The 22,842-nt window shown below is 43.6% G+C and overlaps 1 protein-coding gene across 5 annotated transcripts in view; it reads right to left on the bottom strand.

The window, feature by feature from the left end:
- Positions 1 to 217: 217 nt before the first annotated feature.
- LOC139557465 (protein phosphatase 1 regulatory subunit 12B-like) overlaps positions 218 to 22,842 on the bottom strand; it is a 43,655-nt gene continuing 21,030 nt past the window's right edge. For 2 of the 5 annotated variants that reach the window (XM_071372295.1, XM_071372291.1), the window contains 6 exons: positions 10,187 to 10,203; positions 9,821 to 9,950; positions 8,812 to 8,916; positions 8,442 to 8,492; positions 8,042 to 8,092; positions 218 to 1,515 (listed from right to left, as the gene is read on the bottom strand). In XM_071372295.1, coding sequence (XP_071228396.1) covers positions 1,429 to 1,515; positions 8,042 to 8,092; positions 8,442 to 8,492; positions 8,812 to 8,916; positions 9,821 to 9,950; positions 10,187 to 10,203 — 441 coding nt within the window. In that variant the 3' untranslated portion in view covers positions 218 to 1,428. Of the gene's footprint in view, positions 1,516 to 7,355; positions 7,387 to 8,041; positions 8,093 to 8,441; positions 8,493 to 8,811; positions 8,917 to 9,820; positions 9,951 to 10,186; positions 10,204 to 22,444; positions 22,662 to 22,842 lie in introns of all 5 variants that reach the window. The other 3 variants (XM_071372292.1, XM_071372293.1, XM_071372294.1) reach the window with 3 other exon arrangements.

Genomic DNA, 22,842 nt, shown 5'->3' with positions numbered 1-22,842 from the left:
TTGTCTGTGCATCATGGCTCTATTCTTTATTCTGTAACCTCTCTACAAGGGGATTTTAACTTCAGCATCCGAGTGTTCATTGGTTGGATACCAGTTTTTATCGCAAGATATTTAGAATTTAGCGCTCAGTACTGAACAATTCCTTTCAGATGCACTTAATGCCAAGTGATAAAGATTTTGGTAGAGTGAGAACACACATAATGATAGTTATCACATATTTAACCATCCCCACTTTATTGAGCAAGTGATCAAACCACAGACATGTACAAGTAGCATTTCAGTTTTTCCGGTCTCTTATAATACATACTTCCATGGTAAAGTTGTTTCAACGTAAAATACTGTCTTTAAATATACTTACAGTACATGTGTAGACAGATAGCTGTATTGTTCTTTCAGGAAAGGCACGTAGTATACATAAAGAGCAGTGGAGGCTGCTAAGGAGAGGACGGCTCATAATAATGGCTGGAATGGAGCGTATGTGTTTGATGTATTTGATTACATTCCTACTGATTCGGCTCCAGCCATTACCACGAGACCATCCTCCCCAATTAAGGTGCCACCGACGTCCTGTGATAGAGGCCCTGTGTTGTGCTATCTGCATTACAAATCATGTACAGGTTTCACTTGAAAAAAAAAGAAATGCTGTCCATCTCATAACGTGAGGCACTATGTGTACTAATGGTACTGTTTCATAAAATGCTTAAAGAGGATACATATTAATAATATATTGGTAAAAATATGGTTGAGTATAAGTATAAATATTTGAGAAAAAAAATGCATAAATTATATAAAATTATCCAACAAATGTGACATCTGTCTCACCAGATACCATGGTACAGTACACCACACTAAAATCAAAGCAGGAAAAGGTTAATGAGCAGTTCAGAGAAAATGGTCTGTGATGGAAATTTGGACTTCAATTGAACTACAAACCATAAAGACTAATGATATAAACACCTCATAACAACTGACAATGTGTAATGTTATCAATGTCATAAAAGTTATACCTATGATTGTTTTTTCAGTCGTTTTTTTCAGCAGTGCACACTGAAGCACAAAATCAACATATGTTTGTGATGTATAGGTAAAATATGTGGATGTGATATTGATTAGAGATTTCTGGCCTGGAGCTACAGAGTTTACTGTAGCCAAGATCAACACCCTCTTTGAGCGGACGCTGTGTGTTCTTCTCACCTTTGACCTCCTGGTATGAAGTGAGCCAATGAACATGGAGGTCAAGGGTCAGGCCAGGGGTCATCAGGAATTTGACGGTTCCTCACCATGCCTCTGAGAACAGTTGGCAGGTAAGTGTCATTGAGCACCATGGTACAGTCTCAGGGTGGGAGGGTGCCGAAGGTCAATGATAGTGACACACGTTGCAAGCTTGAGGGAAGTATACCATGACTTTGGACAGAGGCTTCCAACCTCTTACTTGGACAGCTTGCTGATGACACGGATCAGAGCCCCATTCTCGTCCTTCAGTCTCTGGTTGTCTGATTTAAGCTCTGTCAACACCTACAGGAACAGAGAGAGCAGCATTAGATTGTCATGGTAGCTAATTCGCAACAGGGAACAGTGGTGACACATAATGCCCTGTAGACAGAAATATGTGCAAGTGACACTGCCTTGTCTTTTGTCTATGTTCCTTCTTATTTAAGGGACATTGACAGACACATTTAATACACATTGTTTATCATTTTCAGGCAAAGTAAGAATGATATGCAATATTTAATCACCAGGAACTCATTGCTAAATGATTGAACACTACAATCTCTATAGTCACTACATGCAAAGGGTGGACAGAAGGGTGGAGAAAAGGCAGGCTTTCAGCAAAATATGATGTAAAGCAATGAGAGCATGCGGATACAGTATGATCGTGGAAAAGGTTGGGACATGATTTGGCTTATGGTTCTATGTGCAAACTACAAACCGAGAGAGAACCAAAACAGAGAGAGAGAGATGCAAGGCGGTCAGCTTCCGCAATCTAGGTCACCTCCCACAGCATGAATAATGACTAAAAATAACCACAATCTTTGTCAAAATCTCCCCCATCCCCCACAGACAGTACAGTGAACAATAACGTTTTGTGCTCGCCTGAAAAAGTCTACCTTCACAGACGATGATGAACTCATCCCCCCACTCCTGCCTATTCCGGTTACGGCAATTAAATAGCAGCATATTGTCATGTATTATATTTGACGATGCATACTGCACATTTTTGGTCCAACTGTTTGTCCAGTTCTGCTTCTGTCTCAGACAGAGCTGTGTGTAGTACACACACACACACACACACACACACACACACACACACACACACACACACACACACACACACACACACACACACACACACACACACACACACACACACACACACACACACACACACACACACACACACACTATTGTGCACATGTTTTTTGGCCAGTGGAAAAGGGTTTAGTGAGTCGACGGATGCCAATGAGATCACACATTCCACTCCCACTCCAACATGATTGAGACAAACATAATAGTTTAAAATGTCAGATTCCCTATCAGCCACTTTGCATTGGACACTGTGGAAAAAAATGAGCAAACAATGAAAATGTCAGGTTTGTGAAATGGAAAATTGCAATCATGTTAATCCCTACAAGGTTTCCTTGGCGACTTCAGCACTCTGCCTTCCTTAAGTCTCTCAAGCAGCGTCCAGGCTGTTTCTGAGTTCGTTAAAGCCCAGGATTGAGTGACTTGCCTGACTATACTGTAATAATAACCACTGGAGAAACGTCAGGCTGCCACCACTACTGTACTGGTCTCTACACAGCCTAGTAAATAATATCACCCATGCAGCATGGATGCAGCTAAAATAGACGAGAGAGTTTAAGGGGGCTGCCCTTCATTGGCCTTATGGGAGAGTGAGTCAGAGAGAGGCATGCCACACAAGTGAGAGAGGCCTTAAGGTGGAGGAGTGAGAGTGGGAGGTGGGGGGTGCAGCAGCAGGACCTGCCTGAGAAGAGGGCAGCAGAGAGGAGGGAAGGAGGTGCAGCATCAGGAGAACCAGAAGGAGGACAGATGAGAGGAGGAGTGGCTGAAGACTCAGGGAGGGTGGAGCAAGGAGGGGTAGAGAGGTGGAGGCCTGTGGGACAGGGGGGTTAGAGGTCCTCTGTCTCAGGCAGGAAGGCCACCTGGGAGAGGCGGGTGAGGACACGCAGCATGGCCCTGTTCTCAGCCAGCAGACGCTCCTTGCCGCTCCGTAGTGCCTGCAGCTGAGCCAGAACAGGGAGGGCCTGCAGTAAACACAGGAATACAGAGAGAGCGATAGAAAGAAAGAGAGCAGGAGGACAGGCCAGTGGAAAGGAGGAAGCAGAGCTATAAACACACACACACACACACACACACACACACACACACACACACACACACACACACATTTTTTTTTATTTTTTATTTTTTTAAAGTCATTTAGCAGACGCTCTTATCCAGAGCGACTTACAAATTGGAACGTTCATACATATTCATTCTGGTCCCCCCGTGGGAATTGAACCCACAACCCTGGCGTTGCAAGCGCCATGCTCTACCAACTGAGCCACACGGGACAAGCCACACGGGACCACACACACACACACACACACACACACACACACACACACACACACACACACACACACACACACACACACACACACACACACACACACACACACACACACACACACACACACACACACACACACACACACACACACACACACACACACACACACACACACACACACACACACACACACACACACACACACACACACACACTTAGGAGCTCCTTAATGACATTCACACACAAAAAGATACTGTAAAAGGAAGCAAGAAAGAAATTGGCAAAAGAGACAGCTATGCAAAAGAAAAGAAAAGCACAGCAGGGAGCTATCCTTAAGTTTGCTCTCCACAAACCTGGGCAGTTTGTGGCGGTGGGTGGGGAGAGGCGGTGGGTGGGGAGATGCTGTATGGTTTACATAGCTTGTCAGTCATGCTGGGGAAGGATGGGGGTGGGGGACTTTCAATATAACCTTCAATTTCAGCCTCATTCAGAGAGCCCAATAAGTTATAGGTCATAGAAAATGGAAATGATTAATTTCCCTGGGTTCCCTGGCAGGCTTTAGAGGTAAACCTCAGTGCGGTTTAGTGGAGATGTCTGTGGTTTGACAACGTTCCTGGGGGAAACCACAGGCAGGCCAGGAGGCAGCACACACATAGACAGAGGAAAGCTGAGCCCCATGTGGCTCAGAGAGTGGCCTCAGAGGCTTCCCCCCAGAAGCCCAGAGAGGAGAGGAAGGCTGGGTAGAAAGGGAAGAAATGAAGGTGAGCCTGGAGGAAAGGGAAAGCCGGGGAGAAAGAGAAGAGAGAAGCCCAGTGAGGAGAAGAAGGCCACAGAGAAAGAGAGAAGAGAAGGGAGGAAGGCCAGGAAGAAAGGAGATGGAGGAGATCCAGCTGCTAACATCCCAGGAAACCATTTGAAGTCTGCCTTTACTCAGACTGAAGAGTCCATGGATATGTCAGACTGTTTCTCTGTGCTGTCGCAGTAAGCCTTTCACAGCACACTGTTCTGAAGAACAACTATTGACAAGTTTATCTTGGAGTAGAGAGAGACACAGTGGAGAGGAGAGAGAAAGAGAGTGGAGAGAGAGAAAGGAGAGAGAGAGTGGAGAGCCTAGAGAGAGGAAAGAAGAGAGAGAGGAGAGAGAAAGTGGAGAGGAGAGTGAGAGAGGAGAGAGAGAGTAGAGTGGAGAGAGAGAGAGGAAAGGTGAGAGAGAGTGGAGAGGAGAGAGAGAGAGAGAGAGAGAGGAGAGAGAGGGAGTGTAGAGGAGAGAAAGAGCGAGTGGAGATGAGAGAGGGAGTGGAGAGAGAGAGATAGAGAGATGAGAGAGGAGAGAGTGGGGAGGAGAGAGGAGCGAGTGGAGAGTAGAGAGCGAGTGGAGAGTAGAGAGAGGAGAGGAGAGGAGAGGAGAGGAGAGAGAGAGAGAGAGAGAGAGAGAGAGAGAGAGAGAGAGAGAGAGAGAGAGAGAGAGAGAGAGAGAGAGAGAGAGAGAGAGAGAGGAGAGGAGAGGAGAGAGTGGAAAGTGGAGAGGATAGAGGAGAGAGAGTGGAAAGTAGAGATAGTGGAGAATAGAGAGAGACTGAAGAGTAGAGCAGGAGAGAGTGATGAGTAGAGAGAGAGAGAGAGTGGAGAATAGAGAGAGAGAGTAGAGAGAGAGTGTGGAGAGTGAAGAGTAGAGAGAGAGTGGAGAGGAGAGAGAGTGGAGAGGAGAAAGAGAGAGAGTGAGTGCAGAGGAGAGAGACTGGAGAGTAGAGAGAGTGTGGAGAGTAAAGACTAGAGAGAGAGTGGAGAGGAGAGAGAGTGGAGAGGAGAGAGAGTGGAGAGAGTGAGTGCAGAGGAGAGAGAGAGGAGGATGTAACCAGAGGGGTGAGCTTGAGCGAGAATGCTTAATTATTTATTCCTCATGATGTTTTAATGCTCTTGAACTCTTTGATATTTAACCAGAGCTGAGTCCTATAGATAAATTCCCACATTTTGCCAGTGCTGGAGTTTCAGAGGCTGCCAGGAATAATCCTAGCCCATTAGCCCAGAGAGACCCATCCCAATGGGCACACCCTGGTTTTCTTAATCAACTTTGTTTCCACATCATTTCAATGGAATTATGTTGAACCATAGTGGAATAAACGTTGAACTGACATCTGTGCCCAGTGGGATATCAGAGAGCCATAAAGTAACCAGAATTGTAAAACATCGGACAGACCCTGTGGCAGAAGAAATGTGGAGAATCACATCAGACCTGTGTGAAAAAAGGAAAAGCATGTCTGTATAATGTTGTATGTGCATATCTCTATCCCAGTGGGCAAAACCGGTTGCAATGACATCAAAGCAACCTAGTTTCTGGTTGTAATGATATTGCAGCCTGCCTGCTGGGATATGGCTTTACAAACAGTTGAAGTCGGAAGTTTACATACACCTTAGCCAAATACATTTAAACTCAGTTTTTCACAATTCTTGACATTTAATCCGAGTAACAATTCCCTGTCTTAGGTCAGTTAGGATCACCACTTTATTTTAAGAATGTGAAATGTCAGAATGAAAGTAGAAAGAATAATTTATTTCAGCTTTTATTTCTTTCATCACATTCTCAGTGGGTCAGAAGTTTACATTTACTCAATTAGTATTTGGTAGCATTGCCTATAAATTGTTTAACTTGGGTCAAATGTTTTGGGTAGCCTTCCACAAGCTTCCCACAATAAGTTTGGTGAATTTTGGCCCATTCCTCCTGACAGAGCTGGTGTAACTGAGTCAGGTTTGTAGGCCTCCTTGCTCGCACACGCTTTTTCAGTTCTACCCACACATTTTCTATAGAATTGAGGTCAGGGCTTTGTGATGGCCACTCCAATACCTTGACTTTGTTGTCCTTAAGCCATTTTGCCACAACTTTGGAAGTATGCTTGGTTGGGGTCATTGTCCATTTGGAAGACCCATTTGCGACCAAGCTTTAACTTCCTGACTGATGTCTTGAGATGTTGCTTCAATATATCCACATAATTTTCCTCCCTCGTGATGACATCTATTTTGTGAAGTGCACCAGTCCCTCCTGCAGCAAAGCACCCCCACAACATGATGCTGCCACCCCCGTGCTTCACGGTTGGGATGGTGTTCTTTGGCTTGCAAGCATCCCCCTTTTTCCTCCAAACATAATGATGGTCATTATGGCCAAACAGTTCTATTTTTGTTTCATTGGACCAGAGGACATTTCCCCAAAAAGTATAATCTTTGTGCCCATGTGCAGTTGCAAACCGTAGTCTGGCTTTTTTATGGCGGTTTTGGAGCAGTGGCTTCTTCCTTGCTGAGCGGCCTTTCAGGTTATGTCGATATAGGACTCGTTTTACTGTGTATATAGATACTTTTGTACCTGTTTCCTCCAGCATATTCACAAGGACAAATTACATGCACAAAGTAGATGGCCTAACTGACTTACCAAAACTACAGTTTGTTAAAAAGAAATTTGTGGAGTGGTTGAAAAACGAGTTTTAATGACTCCAACCTAAGTGTATGTAAACTTCCGACTTCAACTGTACATGCACATCTAGTGTGTATGTGTTCTAATGTGTGACAATGTGTGTGTATGTGTGTGTGCAATGTGTGTGTTTGTGTGCACAGGCACAGGTGTTCATGCCCAGGTCTCTAAAGAGGTGAGGTGACAGGCGGGTGTCAATCACTTCTCGCTCCCATACAAGACCACTCACCGTCGCCTCCCCCCCCCCCCCCCCCACCCCCCCTCTCCTCCTCGGCCCTGAGCCAGCCTGCCCCATGGTCAGCGTTCAGGGCTGGTACCCACAACGGAAATTTCTCACTCGGGCAGCTTCCTGCTGAGGCAACATGGGGTCACAACATGGGGTCAAACACTGTTCCCATCTTCCGTCTCACATCTCTGTGTCACATACTGAGTTGTCATCATAACCTTTGGCTATTGCTAGAAGTGGTTTGCACTTGCATGAGGTTCACATCTATTCAGTCCTGAATGATATTCTGCTGCTGTTTTTCTCTCGGCCCTTGCTCTTCGAAATGCTAAATATGCACAATTAGTGCAGGAATGCTTAACATAAGCAGGTCCCTTGCTCTTGGACGGAGCCTGGTATTCAGCTGGATCTAGGTCAGTCAGTGTGTAGCCAACAAAAGACAACAGTCTGCTTGGTGTGGGACAGAACAGACTGTGTCTCTCTGTGTCTCTCTGTGTCTCTCTGTGTCTCTCTGTGTCTGTGTCTCTCTGTCTGTCTGTCTGTCTGTCTGTCTGTCTGTCTGTCTGTCTGTCTGTCTGTCTGTCTGTCTGTCTGTCTGTCTGTCTGTCTGTCTGTCTGTCTGTCTGTCTGTCTGTCTCTCTGTCTCTCTCTCTCTCTCTCACAACAGACGGCAGGCTGTGCAGCTTGGTGTGGGACTCCCTCAACCTCATCATCACCTTTTTGCCTATAATAACCAAGCAGGGCCATGTAGTGACTTCCCTCCTTGTTGCAGTGGAGACCTTACCTTGAGCTCTTCCTCCATGTCCGTTACCCTCTTCTCCAGAGCCTGTTTTTCCTGAGGAGAGGAGGGGAAGTCACAATCGACAATCGTAGTTCAGGTCAGAATCACAATCGACTTTAAGACTTCTACTTTTAAATTATGAGTTATTTTTCATTCCCACACATGATGATAAGCCCATAGTGGAATGAACAGACAGACACCAACACACTACAGTAAGATGACATGGAAAAGATCTGAAAAAAGAGACTGAGATCCGAAAAAAAGCAGAGAGTGGTAGACATGTAAATATCAAGCTGTCAGGATTGAAAGAGAATTGGAATGTTGATATCAAGGATATGAGGCATATGGCTTTGAGAAAACAAAGAAAGAGAAGCCCTCAAGATATATAACAAGTTATAGATACCCTTTTCTCTGATTCAAGTACAGTGGATCTTTCAGATAGTCTGTCCTGTTTCTGTAAGACAGAGTGCACAGTTATCACAAAGTGAAAAAATATATACAGTGGGTTGACTTAAAATGGGATAAAACAGAATTTGAAAACTTTGATGGGGATACACTGGTTCGTTTTCTTATCACCTTGCGGTTGCCTTGAACAATGTATTGTTCAAATGCAATATGCATGCTGCTGAGACGTGTGAACCATACTGAACTTAATTAAGATGGTCGACAGAAGGCTATGCAGGACTGTCTCAGTGTTTTGCTCAGTATTGAGGTTGGGGAGGGACTCTACTGGACTCTATCAGCCAATCAGATGCACTCCTACTATACTGTACCTGGGTGACTTTGTCCAGCTGGGTGCGTATCTTGGTCAGCTCCTGTTTGCTATCATCCAGCCGGGACTTGAGCTTGTCATTCTCTGCCAAAGCGTCTTCATACATCTGAAAGAGAACAAATCAAAAGGTTAATGCTTATGTCACTTGGAGATACAGTACCTTGTCATGTGACAACATTTTCCCCACAATAGGTCAGCTCTGATATCTCTGCATCAGGTGAATCAACAAGAAGTGGTATTGATCACTTTTTGCCCCATACAAAACTCTCTCCTGATTAAAACATGGATGGCACTGTATGTGGGAGAAAACAAATGCACATATGGCATCTATTTATTTTATACTGAACAAAAATATAAACACAACATGTAAAGTGTTGGTCCTGTGTTTCATGAGCTGAAATAAAAGACCCCTAAAAAAAGCGTATTTCTCTCACATTCTGTGTACAAATTTATTTACATCCATGTTAGTGAATATTTCTCCTTTGCCAAGATAATCCATGCACCTGACAGGTGTAGCATATCAAGAAGCTGATTAAACAACATGATCATTACACAGGTGCACCTTGTGCTGGGGACAATAAAAGGCCACTCTAAAATATGCAGTTTTGTCATACAACACAATGCCACAGATGTCTCAAGTTTTGAGGGAGCATGCAATTGGCATGCCGACTGCAGGAATGTTATGGTATGGGCAGGCATAAGCTACGGACAACAAACACAATTGCATTTTATCGATGGCAATTTGAATGCACAGAAATTCTGTGACGAGATCCTGAGGCCCATTGTGAGGCCCATTTTTGTAAGGTATCTGTGACCAACAGATGCATATCTGTATTCCCAGTCATGTGAAATCCATAGATTAGAACCTAATTAATTATTTAAATTGACTGATTTCCTTACATGAACTGTAACTCAGTAAATTCTTAGAAATTGTTGCATGTTGAGTTTATATTTTTGTTCAGTATATTTAACCTTTATAACCTTTGTTTCCCTTCTGAGTTCTGCAGTACCTTCTTGTAATCCCTGGAGCTGGTGTCGTCCTCATGCTTGTTCAGCGCTGCCAATCTGGTTTCCCTGCGTGTGTAGGAGCTGGTTCTGCCCAGAGGTTCAGCCCTGCTGTCCCCACCACCAGAGTCCAACCTGGGAGGAAGGAGGAAGCACAGCTCCTTAAGTGGGTGGTGTACAACATCCAGCAACACAGCTGACATTACAACAGTGTTGGAACACTGACATAGATGACATACAAACATTGATTGAACACTGACATACAAATATTTTTTTGGAGTGCAGTATGTGTTTCTCATGAAGCTAAAATACTAAAATAGCAGTCAGGTTTAGAAGAAAGCAAGAGAAGCAAGATCTGAATATGTACATACCTTGATGCCCTGTCATGCTGAAAATGAACAGAGAAAAAACATGTTAGTGAAGTGTGAAAATGTATCACAAAAAGCTCTTAGTGCATATATGAAGTCATTTTGACTTACTTTACAATACCATACTGGTTAGAACCAGCACAGTGGCTGAATCTGAGACATTTCATTTGTATGAAGTATCAACCAGAGACTTCAGACAGAGTAAAACATTTTCCATGATGACACCATGAAGAAGAAAATAGAAACTTTATGTGACATCCAACCCACAATGTGTTCAGGTGATTTGCATCCCAAAGGACAGGGATTGCATAGGCCAACGCAAGTGATCTGCTTGTGATATATAATTCACCGGGACCCTCCTGCTCTGACAGAGTTCACATAGGTAATACTTCTCCTGTAAACCCTGTTCATCTTTAAGTGAGTGTTTGCCACGCAGATGCCTGCAGCGCAGAGATGACATCATGCGGCGAAAGGCCCCAGTTTACTGGGTGAGAGACTCCAAGTGATGACCTCAGGGTACATCATGCTGCTGATATCATACTGGCTGTGTCTCAAATGGCACCCTATTCCCTATATTGAGCGCTACTTTTGACCAGAGCCCTATGGGGACATAGGGAATAAGGTGCCATTCGGGACACATACTGGCTTGACGTGATCTGGTCCTGACTAGATGACTGCATGGCTGCAAAGGCCCACTCTGAGATGTATACTGCCTTTCCATTTGGTGAATTGTGTACAGATATGAGGCATTTACTTAAATAAAGTGTAAAGTCTAGACTATGTTAGGTCCAAAAAGTTTATCTTCAGTTTCCATCTGTGCGCTCCGTTCTTAGTGAATCAGGCACCAAATATGGTTGTCTGCACTCAATAATGACTAGGCCTATCTGATAGCATGGAAAGAGCCCTCTATGACAATCTGTTACATGCTGGGAAGTTCCTTGCCAAGAGTCGATATACATGACCCATGGTGGCTGATCATTGATCAGTGCACATTACGACATGACACGGTACAGAGAAAAAAGTGAAATTGTGAAAAAGAGAGCGAGAGAGAGAGATAGTGTTTGATCTCCTTGTGATCTCTGCTTAGATATCATGTTCTCTTGCATTCTTTGAGATTAGGAGCTGTTCTCCTGCCTGGGTGAGAGACTCCTTTAAACACATAAAACAACAGATCAGCTTATTCCCTGGCCACTAGATCATATCCTGTTTGGAAACACTCTGGATGACACACTGGTCTGTCAGTGTTGGGGAAGCTGCTCTGAAAGTATAGTTTACCAAGCTACCAATTACTTCACACTGGAAGAAGTTGAGCTGCGCTAAAGCTAAGGGGAAAAATAGTTTAGAAAACTAAAGCTACTTTGAAAAAGTAGTTCCTTACATCAAAACTATATGTGAAAAACAATTATATTAGCTATAGCACATGCAGCAGCTACACTACCTGGAGTCCACATAACATGTAGAATACATAAGAGTACAGAACAGTTATAGACAAGAACAACATCAGATAATATTTCATGAAAATAAAAATAAAATAAATATATTCACAGCATGAATTCTTCGGGACATGGAAACATTGCTCAATTAGTATCAAGGGACCTAACGTGTGCCAGGAAAACATTCTCCACACCATTACACCACCGCCACCAGTCTTTACCGTTGACACCAGGCAGGATGGGGCCATGGACTCAGGCTGTTTACGCCAAATCCTGACTCTGCCATCAACATGACCGGGATTCGTCGGCAATAGCCCATCCGTGACAAGGGTCAATGAGTTGTGCGTTCCGAGATTCTGTTCTGCACACAACTATTGAACTGCACCTTTATTTTCCAGTTTGTGGTCTGCCTGTTAGCTTGCACGATTCTTGCCATTCTCCTTTGACATCTCATCAACAAGCTGTCTCCGTCACCCAAATCCAGATAGCTGATGTTCTGAAAGAACTGCAAAATCTGGACCCCTACAAATCAGCCGGGCTAGACAATCTGGACCCTCTCTAAAATTATCTGCCGAAATTGTTGCAACCTCTATTACTAGCCTGTTCAACCTCTCTTTCATATCGTCTGAGATAACCCAAAGATTGGAAAGCTGACGCGGTCATCCCCCTCTTCAAAGGGGGAGACACTCTGGACCCAAACTGTTACAGACCTATATCTATTCTACCCAGCCTTTCTAAGGTCTTCAAAAGCCAAGTTAACAAACAGATCACCGACCATTTCGAATCCCACCGTACCTTCTCCGCTATGCAATCTGGTTTCCGAGCTGGTCATGGGTGCACCTCAGCCACGCTCAAGGTCCTAAACGATATCATAACCGCCATCGATAAGAGACAATACTGTGCAGCTGTATTCATCGACCTGGCCAAGGCTTTTGATTCTGTCAATCACCACATTCTTATCGGCAGACTCAACAGCCTTGATTTCTCAAATGACTGCCTCGCCTGGTTCACCAACTACTTCTCAGACAGAGTTCAGTGTGTCAAATCGGAGGGCCTGTTGTCCGGACCTCTGGCAGTCTCTATGGGGGGCCACAGGGTTCAATCCTCGGGCCAACTCTTTTCTCTGTATACATCAATGATGTCGCTCTTGCTGCGGGTGATTCTCTGATCCACCTCTACGCAGACGACACCATTCTGTATACTTCTGGCCCTTCCTAGGACACTGTGTTAACTAACCTCCAAACGAGCTTCAATGCCATACAACTCTCCTTCCGTGGCCTCCAACTGCTCTTAAATGCAAGTAAAACTAAATGCATGCTCTTCAACCGATCACTGCCCACACCTGACCGCCCGTCCAGCATCACTACTCTGGACGGTTCTGACTTAGAATATGTGGACAACTACAAATACCTAGGTGTCTAGTTAGACTGTAAACTCTCCTTCCAGACTCACATTAAGCATCTCCAATCCAAAATGAAATCTAGAACCTGCTTCCTATTTCACAAAAATGCATACTTCACTCATGCTGCCAAACATACCCTTGTTAAACTGACTATCCTACCGATCCTTGACTTCAGTGATGTCATTTACAAAATAGCCTCCAACACTCTACTCAGCAAATTGGATGCAGTCTATCACAGTGCCATCCGTTTTGTCACCAAAGCCCCATATACTACCCACCACTGCGACCTGTATGCTCTCGTTGGCTGGCTCTCGCTTCATATTCGGCGCCAAACCCACTGGCTCCAGGTCATCTATAAGTCTTTGCTAGGTAAAGCCCTGCCTTATCTCAGCTCACTGGTCACCATAGCAGCACCCACCTATAGCACACGCTCCAGCAGGTATATTTAATTTGTTCTCAACTAGCCTACCTGGTTAAATAAAGGTGAAATAATAAAAAATAAATAAATCTGTTTTCACCCACAGGACCACCATAGTACCTGTGCCCAAGAAAGCCAAGGTAATCTGTCTAAATGACTATCGCCCCGTAGCACTCACATCTGTAGCCATGAAATGTTTTGAAAGGCTGGTCATGGCTCACATCAACACCATCATCCCAGACATCCTGACCCACTCCAATTTGCATACCGCCCCAACAGATCCACAGATGATGCAATCTCTATTGCACTCTACACTGCCCTTTCCAACCTGGACAAAAGGAAAACCTACATGAGAATGCTGTTCATTGACTACAGCTCAGTATTCAACACCATAGTGCCCTCCAAGCTCATCACTAAGCTAAGTACCCTGGGATTAAACACCTCCCTCTGCAACTGGATCGTTTTCTTCCTGACAGTCCGCCCCCAAGTGTTGAGGGTAGGCAACAACACAACTGCCACTCTGACCCTCAACACGGGGGCCCCTCAGGGATGCGTTTTTAGTCTCCTCCTGTACTCCCTGTTCACCCACGACTGCGTGGCCAGGCACGACTCCAACACCATCATTAAGTTTGCCGATGACACTACAGTTGTAGGCCTGATCATCGACGACGAGACAGCCTACAGGGAGGAGGTCAGAGACCTGGCAGTGTTGTGCCAGGACAACAACTTCTCCCTCAAAGTCAGCAAGACAAAGGAGCTGATCGTAGACTACAGGAAACGGAGGGCCAAGCACACCCCCATCCAGGTTTTGGCCTAGGTTTTGGCCTTTCTAGGGAGTTTTTCCTAGCCGCCGTGCTTCTACACCTGCATTGCTTGCTGTTTGGGGTTTTAGGCTGGGTTTCTGTACAGCACTTCGAGATATTAGCTGATGTACGAAGGGCTATATAAAATAAACTTGATTGATCCACATCGACAGGGCTGCAGTGGAGCAGGTCAAGAGCTTCAAGTCCCTCGGTGTCCACATCACTATGGAATTATCATAGTTCAAACACACCAACACAGTCATGAAGAGGGCACAACAACGCCTCTTCCCCTTCAGGAGGCTGAAAAGATTTGGCATGGGCCCTCAGATCCTTAACTAGTTCTACAGCTGCACCATTGAGAGCATCTTGACTGGCTGCATCACCTATTGGTATGGCCACTGTATGGCAACTGCTTGGCATCCGGCCGCAAGGCGTTACAGACGATAGTGCGTACGGTCCAGTACAGCACTGGGGCCAAGCTCCCTGTGTCAGAGGAAAGCCCGATAAATGTACAAAGACTACAGCAACCTTGAGTCTTGAACCAACAGGACGCTGAACAGCTTCTACCCACAAGCCATAAGACTGCTAAATAGTTACTTAAATAGTTAACCAATAGCTACCCAAACTATCTGCATTGACCCTTTTTGCACTCTTTTGACTCATCACATACGCTACTGTTAATGTTTATTATCTATCCTGTTGCCTAGTGATTTTATCCCTACCTATATGTACATATCTAACTCAATTACCTCGTACCCCTGTACTAGTACCCAGTGTATATAGCCAAGTTATCATTAATCATTGTGTATTTATTCCTCGTAGATTTAAAAAAATGTATTATAGATTTTAAAAAATGATCTGCATTGTTCAGAAGGGCCTGTAAGTAAGCATTTTACTGTTAGTCTGTCTACACCTGTTGTTTACAAAGCATGTGACAAACAAAATTTGATTTGATTTAACTGAAGGCCTCGATGCCGGTCGGGTCTGCTTTATATAGCAAGCCACGGCCACATGACTCACTGTCTGTAAGAGCGAACCATTTTCGTGAACTAGGTGGTGTACCTAATAATCTGGCCGCTGAGTGCATATACATATGCATATTCTTATATACTGTACAGTTAAATTAGATCTTTAGAAAGAGTAGAGACGTTGTGATACAAGATGTTGTTCATCTGTTTTTTAAAGCTAAGCTTTGTTGTGAGTCTATGCAGGACAAACCAAGAGCAGAAGCAGACCTAAATGCCTGGTCTTTATTAGGAGGCTCATACACTGTTACAGCCACATGGATTTTAGAGTGGGAGTACATTCTAGGCGCACCATGAGAGACGTTCCTCTCCTCTGTGAATGTTTATACAGCACTGCTAAAGCTGCCTGGCCTTATGCGGTCATGTGTTAGTCTCCATCCAGCCTTGTCTCCATCCAGGGACAGAGAGCCAGTAAACTCTGATGAAGAAGGTCCAAGGATGGAAAAGGCAGGATGAGCGCTCTGATGAACTGTTCATACAACACTAACACTGGATGGTCTCATGTCTTTGACAACCTATACACAGTTTCACTGAAAGGCTATTCTATTCTGTTCGACCTTCACCGGGCCTGCAAGTCTCCGTAACGATTCTTACACTGTGAAAAATGGCTTGATAATCACTTAAAACACAGTAAGACATTACATGCAGTAGTCCTTTTACCACATGGAGCTGGCTTGGAGATTTTATTTATTGTTTTTTTCCTTCTTTTTAACCTTTAGTTAACTAGGCAAGTCAGTCAAGAATAAATTATTATTTACAATGACGGCCTACCCCGGCCAAACCCTAACCCGGATGACACTGGGCCAATTGTGTGCCGCCCTATGGGACTCCCAATCACAGCCGGTTGTGATACAGCCTGGAATCGAACCAGGGTCTGTAGTGCCGCCTCTAGCACTGAGATGCAGTGCCTTAGACCGCAGCACCACTCGGGAGCTGGGGGACCCGAACATGTACCATAGTTTGGAAACCACAGATCTAGGTCATGCAGAAACATCCATTGTGACATTTCTAAATCTCCTTCCATTTTAGCTCCATTAGCCTTACAGTGAGCCAGGACAGGCTCGGACGTCAGACACGTGGGATCTATTTCACAGAGCAGGATTTAATGAATTACAGAGAGGAATTTCTTAAATGTCTTTTGGACCGCTTTCTTTGCGGTGCGTACCGGCCTTGATTTCCACAGACGTTGATTTTTGGTCCAGTCCGGTCTGGATCAGCCTTGATTTTCCCAAAACATAGACGTCTATGTTTGGTTAAGATTTGGTTCAGTCTAGACCGGCCTTGATTTGGTCCAAACATTGATGTACAGTACCAGTCAAAAGTTTAAACACTCATTCAAGGGTTTTTCTTTATTTCTACTATTTTCTACATTGTAAAATAATAGTGAAGACATCACAACTATGAAATAACACATATGGAATCATGTACTAACCAAAAAAGTGTTAAACAAATCCAAATATATTTTATATTTGAGATTCTTCAAAGTAGCCACCCTTTGTCTTGATGACAGCTTTGCAAACTTTCAGCCAGAAATGAAAATGAATATGATTTCAACATCTGGAAAATACATAATATTCAATGTCCGGAAAATATGTATTTTCAACATCCGGAAAAGACGTCTTTTAACCTTTCATTTAGAAACTAAAATGAACCTATATTTAACGTCCAGAAAATATGTATTTTAGAGCAGGAGTGGACATGACAGAACTATTCTAGGTTTGCGGGGTATACGGCCACAGAACGACCACGACCAGGCCTGCAACTCTCCATAAAGATTAATACATTGCTAAAAATGGCTTGATAATCACTTAAAGCACAGCAAGACACTAAATGCAGTAGTCCTTTTCAAGTACCCCCTGTTGCTGGCTTGGAGATAGCTGGGGTACCCGAACACAGTACCACAGATCTAGGTCATGCAGAAACATCCATTGTGACATTTCTAAATCTCCTTCCATTTTAGCTCCATAAGCCTTACAGTGAGCCAGGCCAGGCTCGGATGTCAGACAAGTGGGATCTATTTCACAGAGCAGGATTTAATGAATTACAGAGAGGAATTACCTAAATGTTTTGTTTCACTCTTGCCAAGTACATTTATTTCAAATTCATTTACAATGTGTATGCATCATGAAACATTGTAAACTTACAGAAACCTATTCCATCTTCTGACTTACCAGGAGGCAATCCTGAAAGGGCAGCGGATAGAGATATGATGGGCACCTGCTGGCACTGCGCCTGGTCAAAGTTCTCTCTCTATTTATTTACAAAGCACCAGAATCTACATTTGAGGCTCCATAAGGCCTAGCAGTTGACTGGGGAGACATTCCACCAGGGTAGAAATAACAGCACAGCCTTAGATGAATGGAACTGGCCTGTGCTGAACGGGTGCGAGCCTGAACTGCACTGTGTGCTCTGTGTAAACACATGTCCAATTGGTTTACGACTCGTCACGACAAACCACCACACAGCAAGCTGGGGGTCTGCTGCTGTACTGGACAGTACATGCGTTGGGGGTTGACTGGGATCCTTAGTACACTCCCAATATAAACACTCCCCAGTTAACAGCACTCCCTTCTATGCAGCCTGTAAAACCATCAGCATCACTCCCTCCTGCACACTACCTATGCTTTTTAATCAGCTCCTGACTGAGTCCCAGCTCTGATGCAAAGCCTATCATAGAGAGACTGCGCTTGATCTTATTGCTCTGCAAAGTGTTTCATTTCTTGAAGGACCCCTTTAATGGTCAGCCCTCCTCTCTCTTCTTTCTCACCCTCTCATCCCATAGGCTGCCTGCCTGGACTACTGCCCATTCACCCCACTGGAAAATATGAGTTAGTTTCACCCCACCGGAATGACCATGGGCTACTGTACTGTACACACAACCATAAAAGCCTATATTGCTTCCCCAGCTATTCACTGCAGATCTCTACCTTTTTTTCCTCCCCCTTCCACCTCTTCATTCTCTCCAGCCATTTCTGGATATAATTAAGGAATTACTGATATGAGTAAACAACTAAAGAACCTCCCCATTTTGGGTTATTATTCATCTCACTTGGAAGAGTTTTCCTCGTCCAAGTACTGAGAGGAGGTAGGACTTCGGGCCAAATCTCTCATCTTTACCGAAGAGTGACATGAAGCATTGCCTCTGAGGAGGCAGATGTGCTTGCTTGTTTACAGTCAAGGCCTGTTGCTTAATGTCTGCAGCTGTGCTGCACACAACACTTTTGCAGAAAGAAATGCACCAGGTTTTCATCATAAACAATGAGGAGAGTTCTAATATCACACCAACAGCAACGTGCCCTTCTGGAGATTTTTATCTCTCGCTTTCATTTTTCTCCCAGGAAAATATTGCCAATATTGGCTTTTTGCTGTGCTGACATCATGGACACGTAATGCCTGAGATCACTGTGGATATATATGAGAATGGAAAAGTACAGTTAATGAAAAGAAAAGGATGGACAAAACAGTGACTGTATTCTTTGGAGTTCTCCTGACAGCATTGGAGGACTGTGATACTGTCAGTACTGTGGTAGTGGGGGGTCATGATACGGTACTGTCACGTCCTGACCATAGAGAGCCCTTATTTTCTATGGTAGAGTAGGTCAGGGTGTGACTGGGGGTTAGTCTAGTTTATATTTTCTATGTGGGGTTCTAGTTTTGTTTTTCTATGTTGGTGATTTTGTATGATTCCCAATTAGAGGCAGCTGGTATCGTTGTTTCTAATTGGGGATCATATTTAGGTAGCTTTTTTCCACCTGTGTTTGGTGGGATATTGTTTATGTGTAGTTGCATGTTAGCACTCCATTGTCGTCACGTTTCGTTTATTTCTTTATTGTTTTGTTTTGTGTGTTTCTCTATTAAATATGTGGAAACCATATCGCGCTGCACCTTGGTCCGATGATTATTCCAGCGAACATGACAGGTACTGTCAGTACAGTGGTAGTGGGGGGTCATAATATGGTACTGTAGTAGTGGGGGGTGGGGGGTTCATGATACAATACTGTGGTAGTGGGGGGGTCATGATACAGTACTGTAGTATGGGGGGGTTGTGATATGGTACTGCCAGTACTGTGGTAGTGGGGGGTCATGATACGGTACTGTAGTAGTGGGGGGGGGTCATGATACAATACTGTGTTAGTGGGTGGTCATGATATCATACTGTCAGTACTGTGGTAGTGGGGGGGTCATGATACGGTACTGTAGTTGTGGGGAGGTGGGGGTCATGATACTGTACTGTCAGTATTGTGGTAGTGGGGGGGTCATGATACGGTACTGTAGTGGGGGGGGGGGGTCATGATACGGTACTGTCAGTATTGTGGTAGTGGGGGGGTCATTAAACGGTACTGTCAGTATTGTGGTAGTGGGTTCGTAGCTTCAACCCCGTAGCACACACACATCAATTGATTAATGGACTGTTGAAAATATTTTTTTCCCTCTTGCTTTGTTTGCAAATTCAGTATTATGTCTATCTCTGATAAGCTACCCAGGAAAGGGCTGAAAATAGCCCATATTAATATATGTAGCCTTAGAAATAAGGTTAATAAAATCAATAACTTGCTCACATCAGATAACATTCATATATTAGCCATTTCTGAGACTCACTAAGATAATTAATTTGGTGACACAGCAGTAGCAATACAAGGATATAACATCTATAGAAGAGACAGAAATGCTTATGGGGGAGGTGTTGCTGTATATATTCAGAGCCATATCCCTGTAATGCTTAGAGAAGATCTTATGTCAAGTGTTATTGAAGTGTTGTGGTTGCAGGTTCACTTGGCACATCTAAAGCCTTTTCTTTCGGGGTGATGCTATAGGCTACCACGTGCTAACAGTCAGTATCTAAATAATATGTGTGAAATGCTTGATAGTGTATGTGATGTAAACAGAGAGGTCTACTTTCTTGGGGACCTGAATATTGACTGGCTTTCATCAAGCTATCCGCTCAAGAGAAAGTTTCTTACTGTAACCAGTGCCTGTAACCTGGTTCAGGTTATTAATCAACCTACCAGGGTGTTTACAAACACTACAGGAACATGATCATCCACATGTATCGATCACATTTTTACTAATACTGTAGAACTTTGTTCTAAAGCTGTATCCATACCCATTAGATGCAGTAATCACAATATAGTGGCTATATCCAGGAAAGACAAAGTTCCAAAAGCTGGGCATAAAATAGTGTATTAGAGATCATACAAACATTTTTGTTGTGACTCTTATGTGGATGATATTAAAAATATTTGTTGGTCTGATGTGATTAATGAGGAGCATCCAGATGCTGCAATTGATACATTTATGAAATTCCTTCTTCCAATTATTGATAAACATGCACCTGTATAAGAAACCGACTGTTAGAACTGTTAAGGCTCCATGGATTGATGAGGGATTGAAAAACGGTATGGTTGAAAGAGATGGGGCAAAAGGAGTGGCTAATAAGTCTGGCTGCACATCTGACTGGCTTACTGACTGCCTATTGAGAAATTATGTGACTAAACTCAACAAAAAGAAGAAGGAACTGTATTATGAAGCCAAGATCAATGATATAAAGAACTATGGAAAAAGACTTGGGAGTACTTCAAATTAAATTATGGGCAGAAAGACAAATTGAACGACATCTTTCATTGAATCAGATGGCTTATTCATCACAAAACCATTTGACATTGCCAATTATTTTAATGATTATTTCATTGGCAAAGTGGGTAAACTTAGGCAGGAAATGCCAACAACGAACAGTGAGCAATTGTATTCATGCATAAAAAAATTATGAAAGAAAAGCATTGCAAGTTTGAATTTTGTAAAGTTAGTTAGTTAGGAGAGGTGGAAAAATTATTGTTATCGATCAATAATGACAAACTTCCTGGCATTAACAACTTAGATGGAAAGCTACTGAGGATGGTAGCTGACTCTATATCCACTCCTATCTGTGATATTTATAATCTGAGCCAAGAGGAAAGTCTTTGTCCTCAGGCCTGGACGGACGCCAAAGTAATTCCGCTACCCAAGAGTGGTAAAGCGGCCTTTACTGGTTCTAACAGCAGACCTATGAGCCTGCTGCCAGCTCTTAGCAAACTGTTGGAAAAAATTGTATTTGACCAAATACAATTCTTTCAGCATGCTTATATAGAAGGGCACTCAACATGTACTGCACTGACACAAATGACTGATGATTGGTTGAAAGAAAAGGATAATACAAAGATTGTGGGAGCTGTATTGTTAGATTTCAGTGCAGCCTTTGATATGATTGACCATAACCTGTTGTTGAAAAAACTTATGTGTTAGTGCTTTTCAACCTCTGCCATATTGTGGATTCAGAGCTATCTATCCAATAGAACTAAAAGGGTTTTCTTTATTGGAAGCTTCTCTAATGTCAAACATGTAAAGTGTAGTGTACCGCAGGGCAGCTCTCTAGGCCCTCTACTCTTTTCTATTTTTTACCAATGACCTGCCAAATCAAATCAAATTTTATTAGTCACATGCACTGAATACAACAGGTGTAGACCTTACAGTGAAATGCTTACTTACGAGCCCCTATCCAATAGTGCAGTTTCAAAAAATACGAATAAGAATAAGAGAAAAGTAACAAGTAATTAAAGAGCAGTAGTAACACATAACACTATATACAGGGGGGTGCCGGTACAGAGTCAATGTGCGGAGGCACTGGATAGTTGAGGCATTAAACAAATCTAATCAAATGTTATTACATGTTAGTCACATGCGCTGAATACAACAGGTGTAGACCTTACAGTGAAATGCTTACTTACGAGCCCCTAACCAACAATGCAGTTTAAAAAATACAGAAAATAATAAGAAATAAAAGTAAAAAGTAATTAAAGAGCAACAGTAAAATAACAATAGCTAGACTATATACAGGGGGTACCGGTACAGAGTCAATGTGCGGGGGCACCAGTTAGTTGAGGTGAAATGTACATGTAGGTAGAGTTATTAAAGTGACTATGCATAGATGATAACAACAGAGAGTAGCAGCGGTGTAAAAGAGGGGGAGAGGGGGGGCAATGCAAATAGTCTGGGTAGTCATTTGATTAGGTGTTCAGGAGTCTTATGGCTTGGGGGTAGAAGCTGTTTAGAAGCCTCTTGGACCTAGACTTGGTGATCTGGTACCGCTTGCTGTGCGGTAGTAGAGAGAACAGTCTATGACGAGGGTGGATGTGTTGTTACCTACCCTTACCACCTGGGGGCGGCCCGTCAGGAAGTCCAGGATCCAGTTGCAGAGGGAGGTGCTTAGTCCCAGGGTCCTTAGCTTATTGATGAGCTTTGAGGGCACTATTGTGTTGAACGCTGAGCTGTAGTCAATGAATAGCATTCTCACATAGGTGTTCCTTTTGTCCAGGTGGGAAAGGGCAGTGTGGAGTGCAATAGAGATTGCATCATCTGTGGATCTGTTGGGGCGGTATAAAAATTTGAGTGGGTCTAGGGTTTCTGGGATAATGGTGTTGATGTGAGTCATAGTCGGTAGTCATTTAGGCAGGTTACCTAACAAAGCATGTGTCTCCGTGTATGCTGATGACTCAACCATATACGCATCAGCAACCACAGCTAATGAAGTCACTGAAACCCTTA

This window comes from Salvelinus alpinus, chromosome 28, assembly GCF_045679555.1.
Source record: "Salvelinus alpinus chromosome 28, SLU_Salpinus.1, whole genome shotgun sequence".
NCBI lineage: Eukaryota > Metazoa > Chordata > Actinopteri > Salmoniformes > Salmonidae > Salvelinus > Salvelinus alpinus.
The sequence above is the reverse complement of the archived record's forward strand: the minus strand, read 5'-3'. Positions and strand labels throughout refer to the sequence as shown.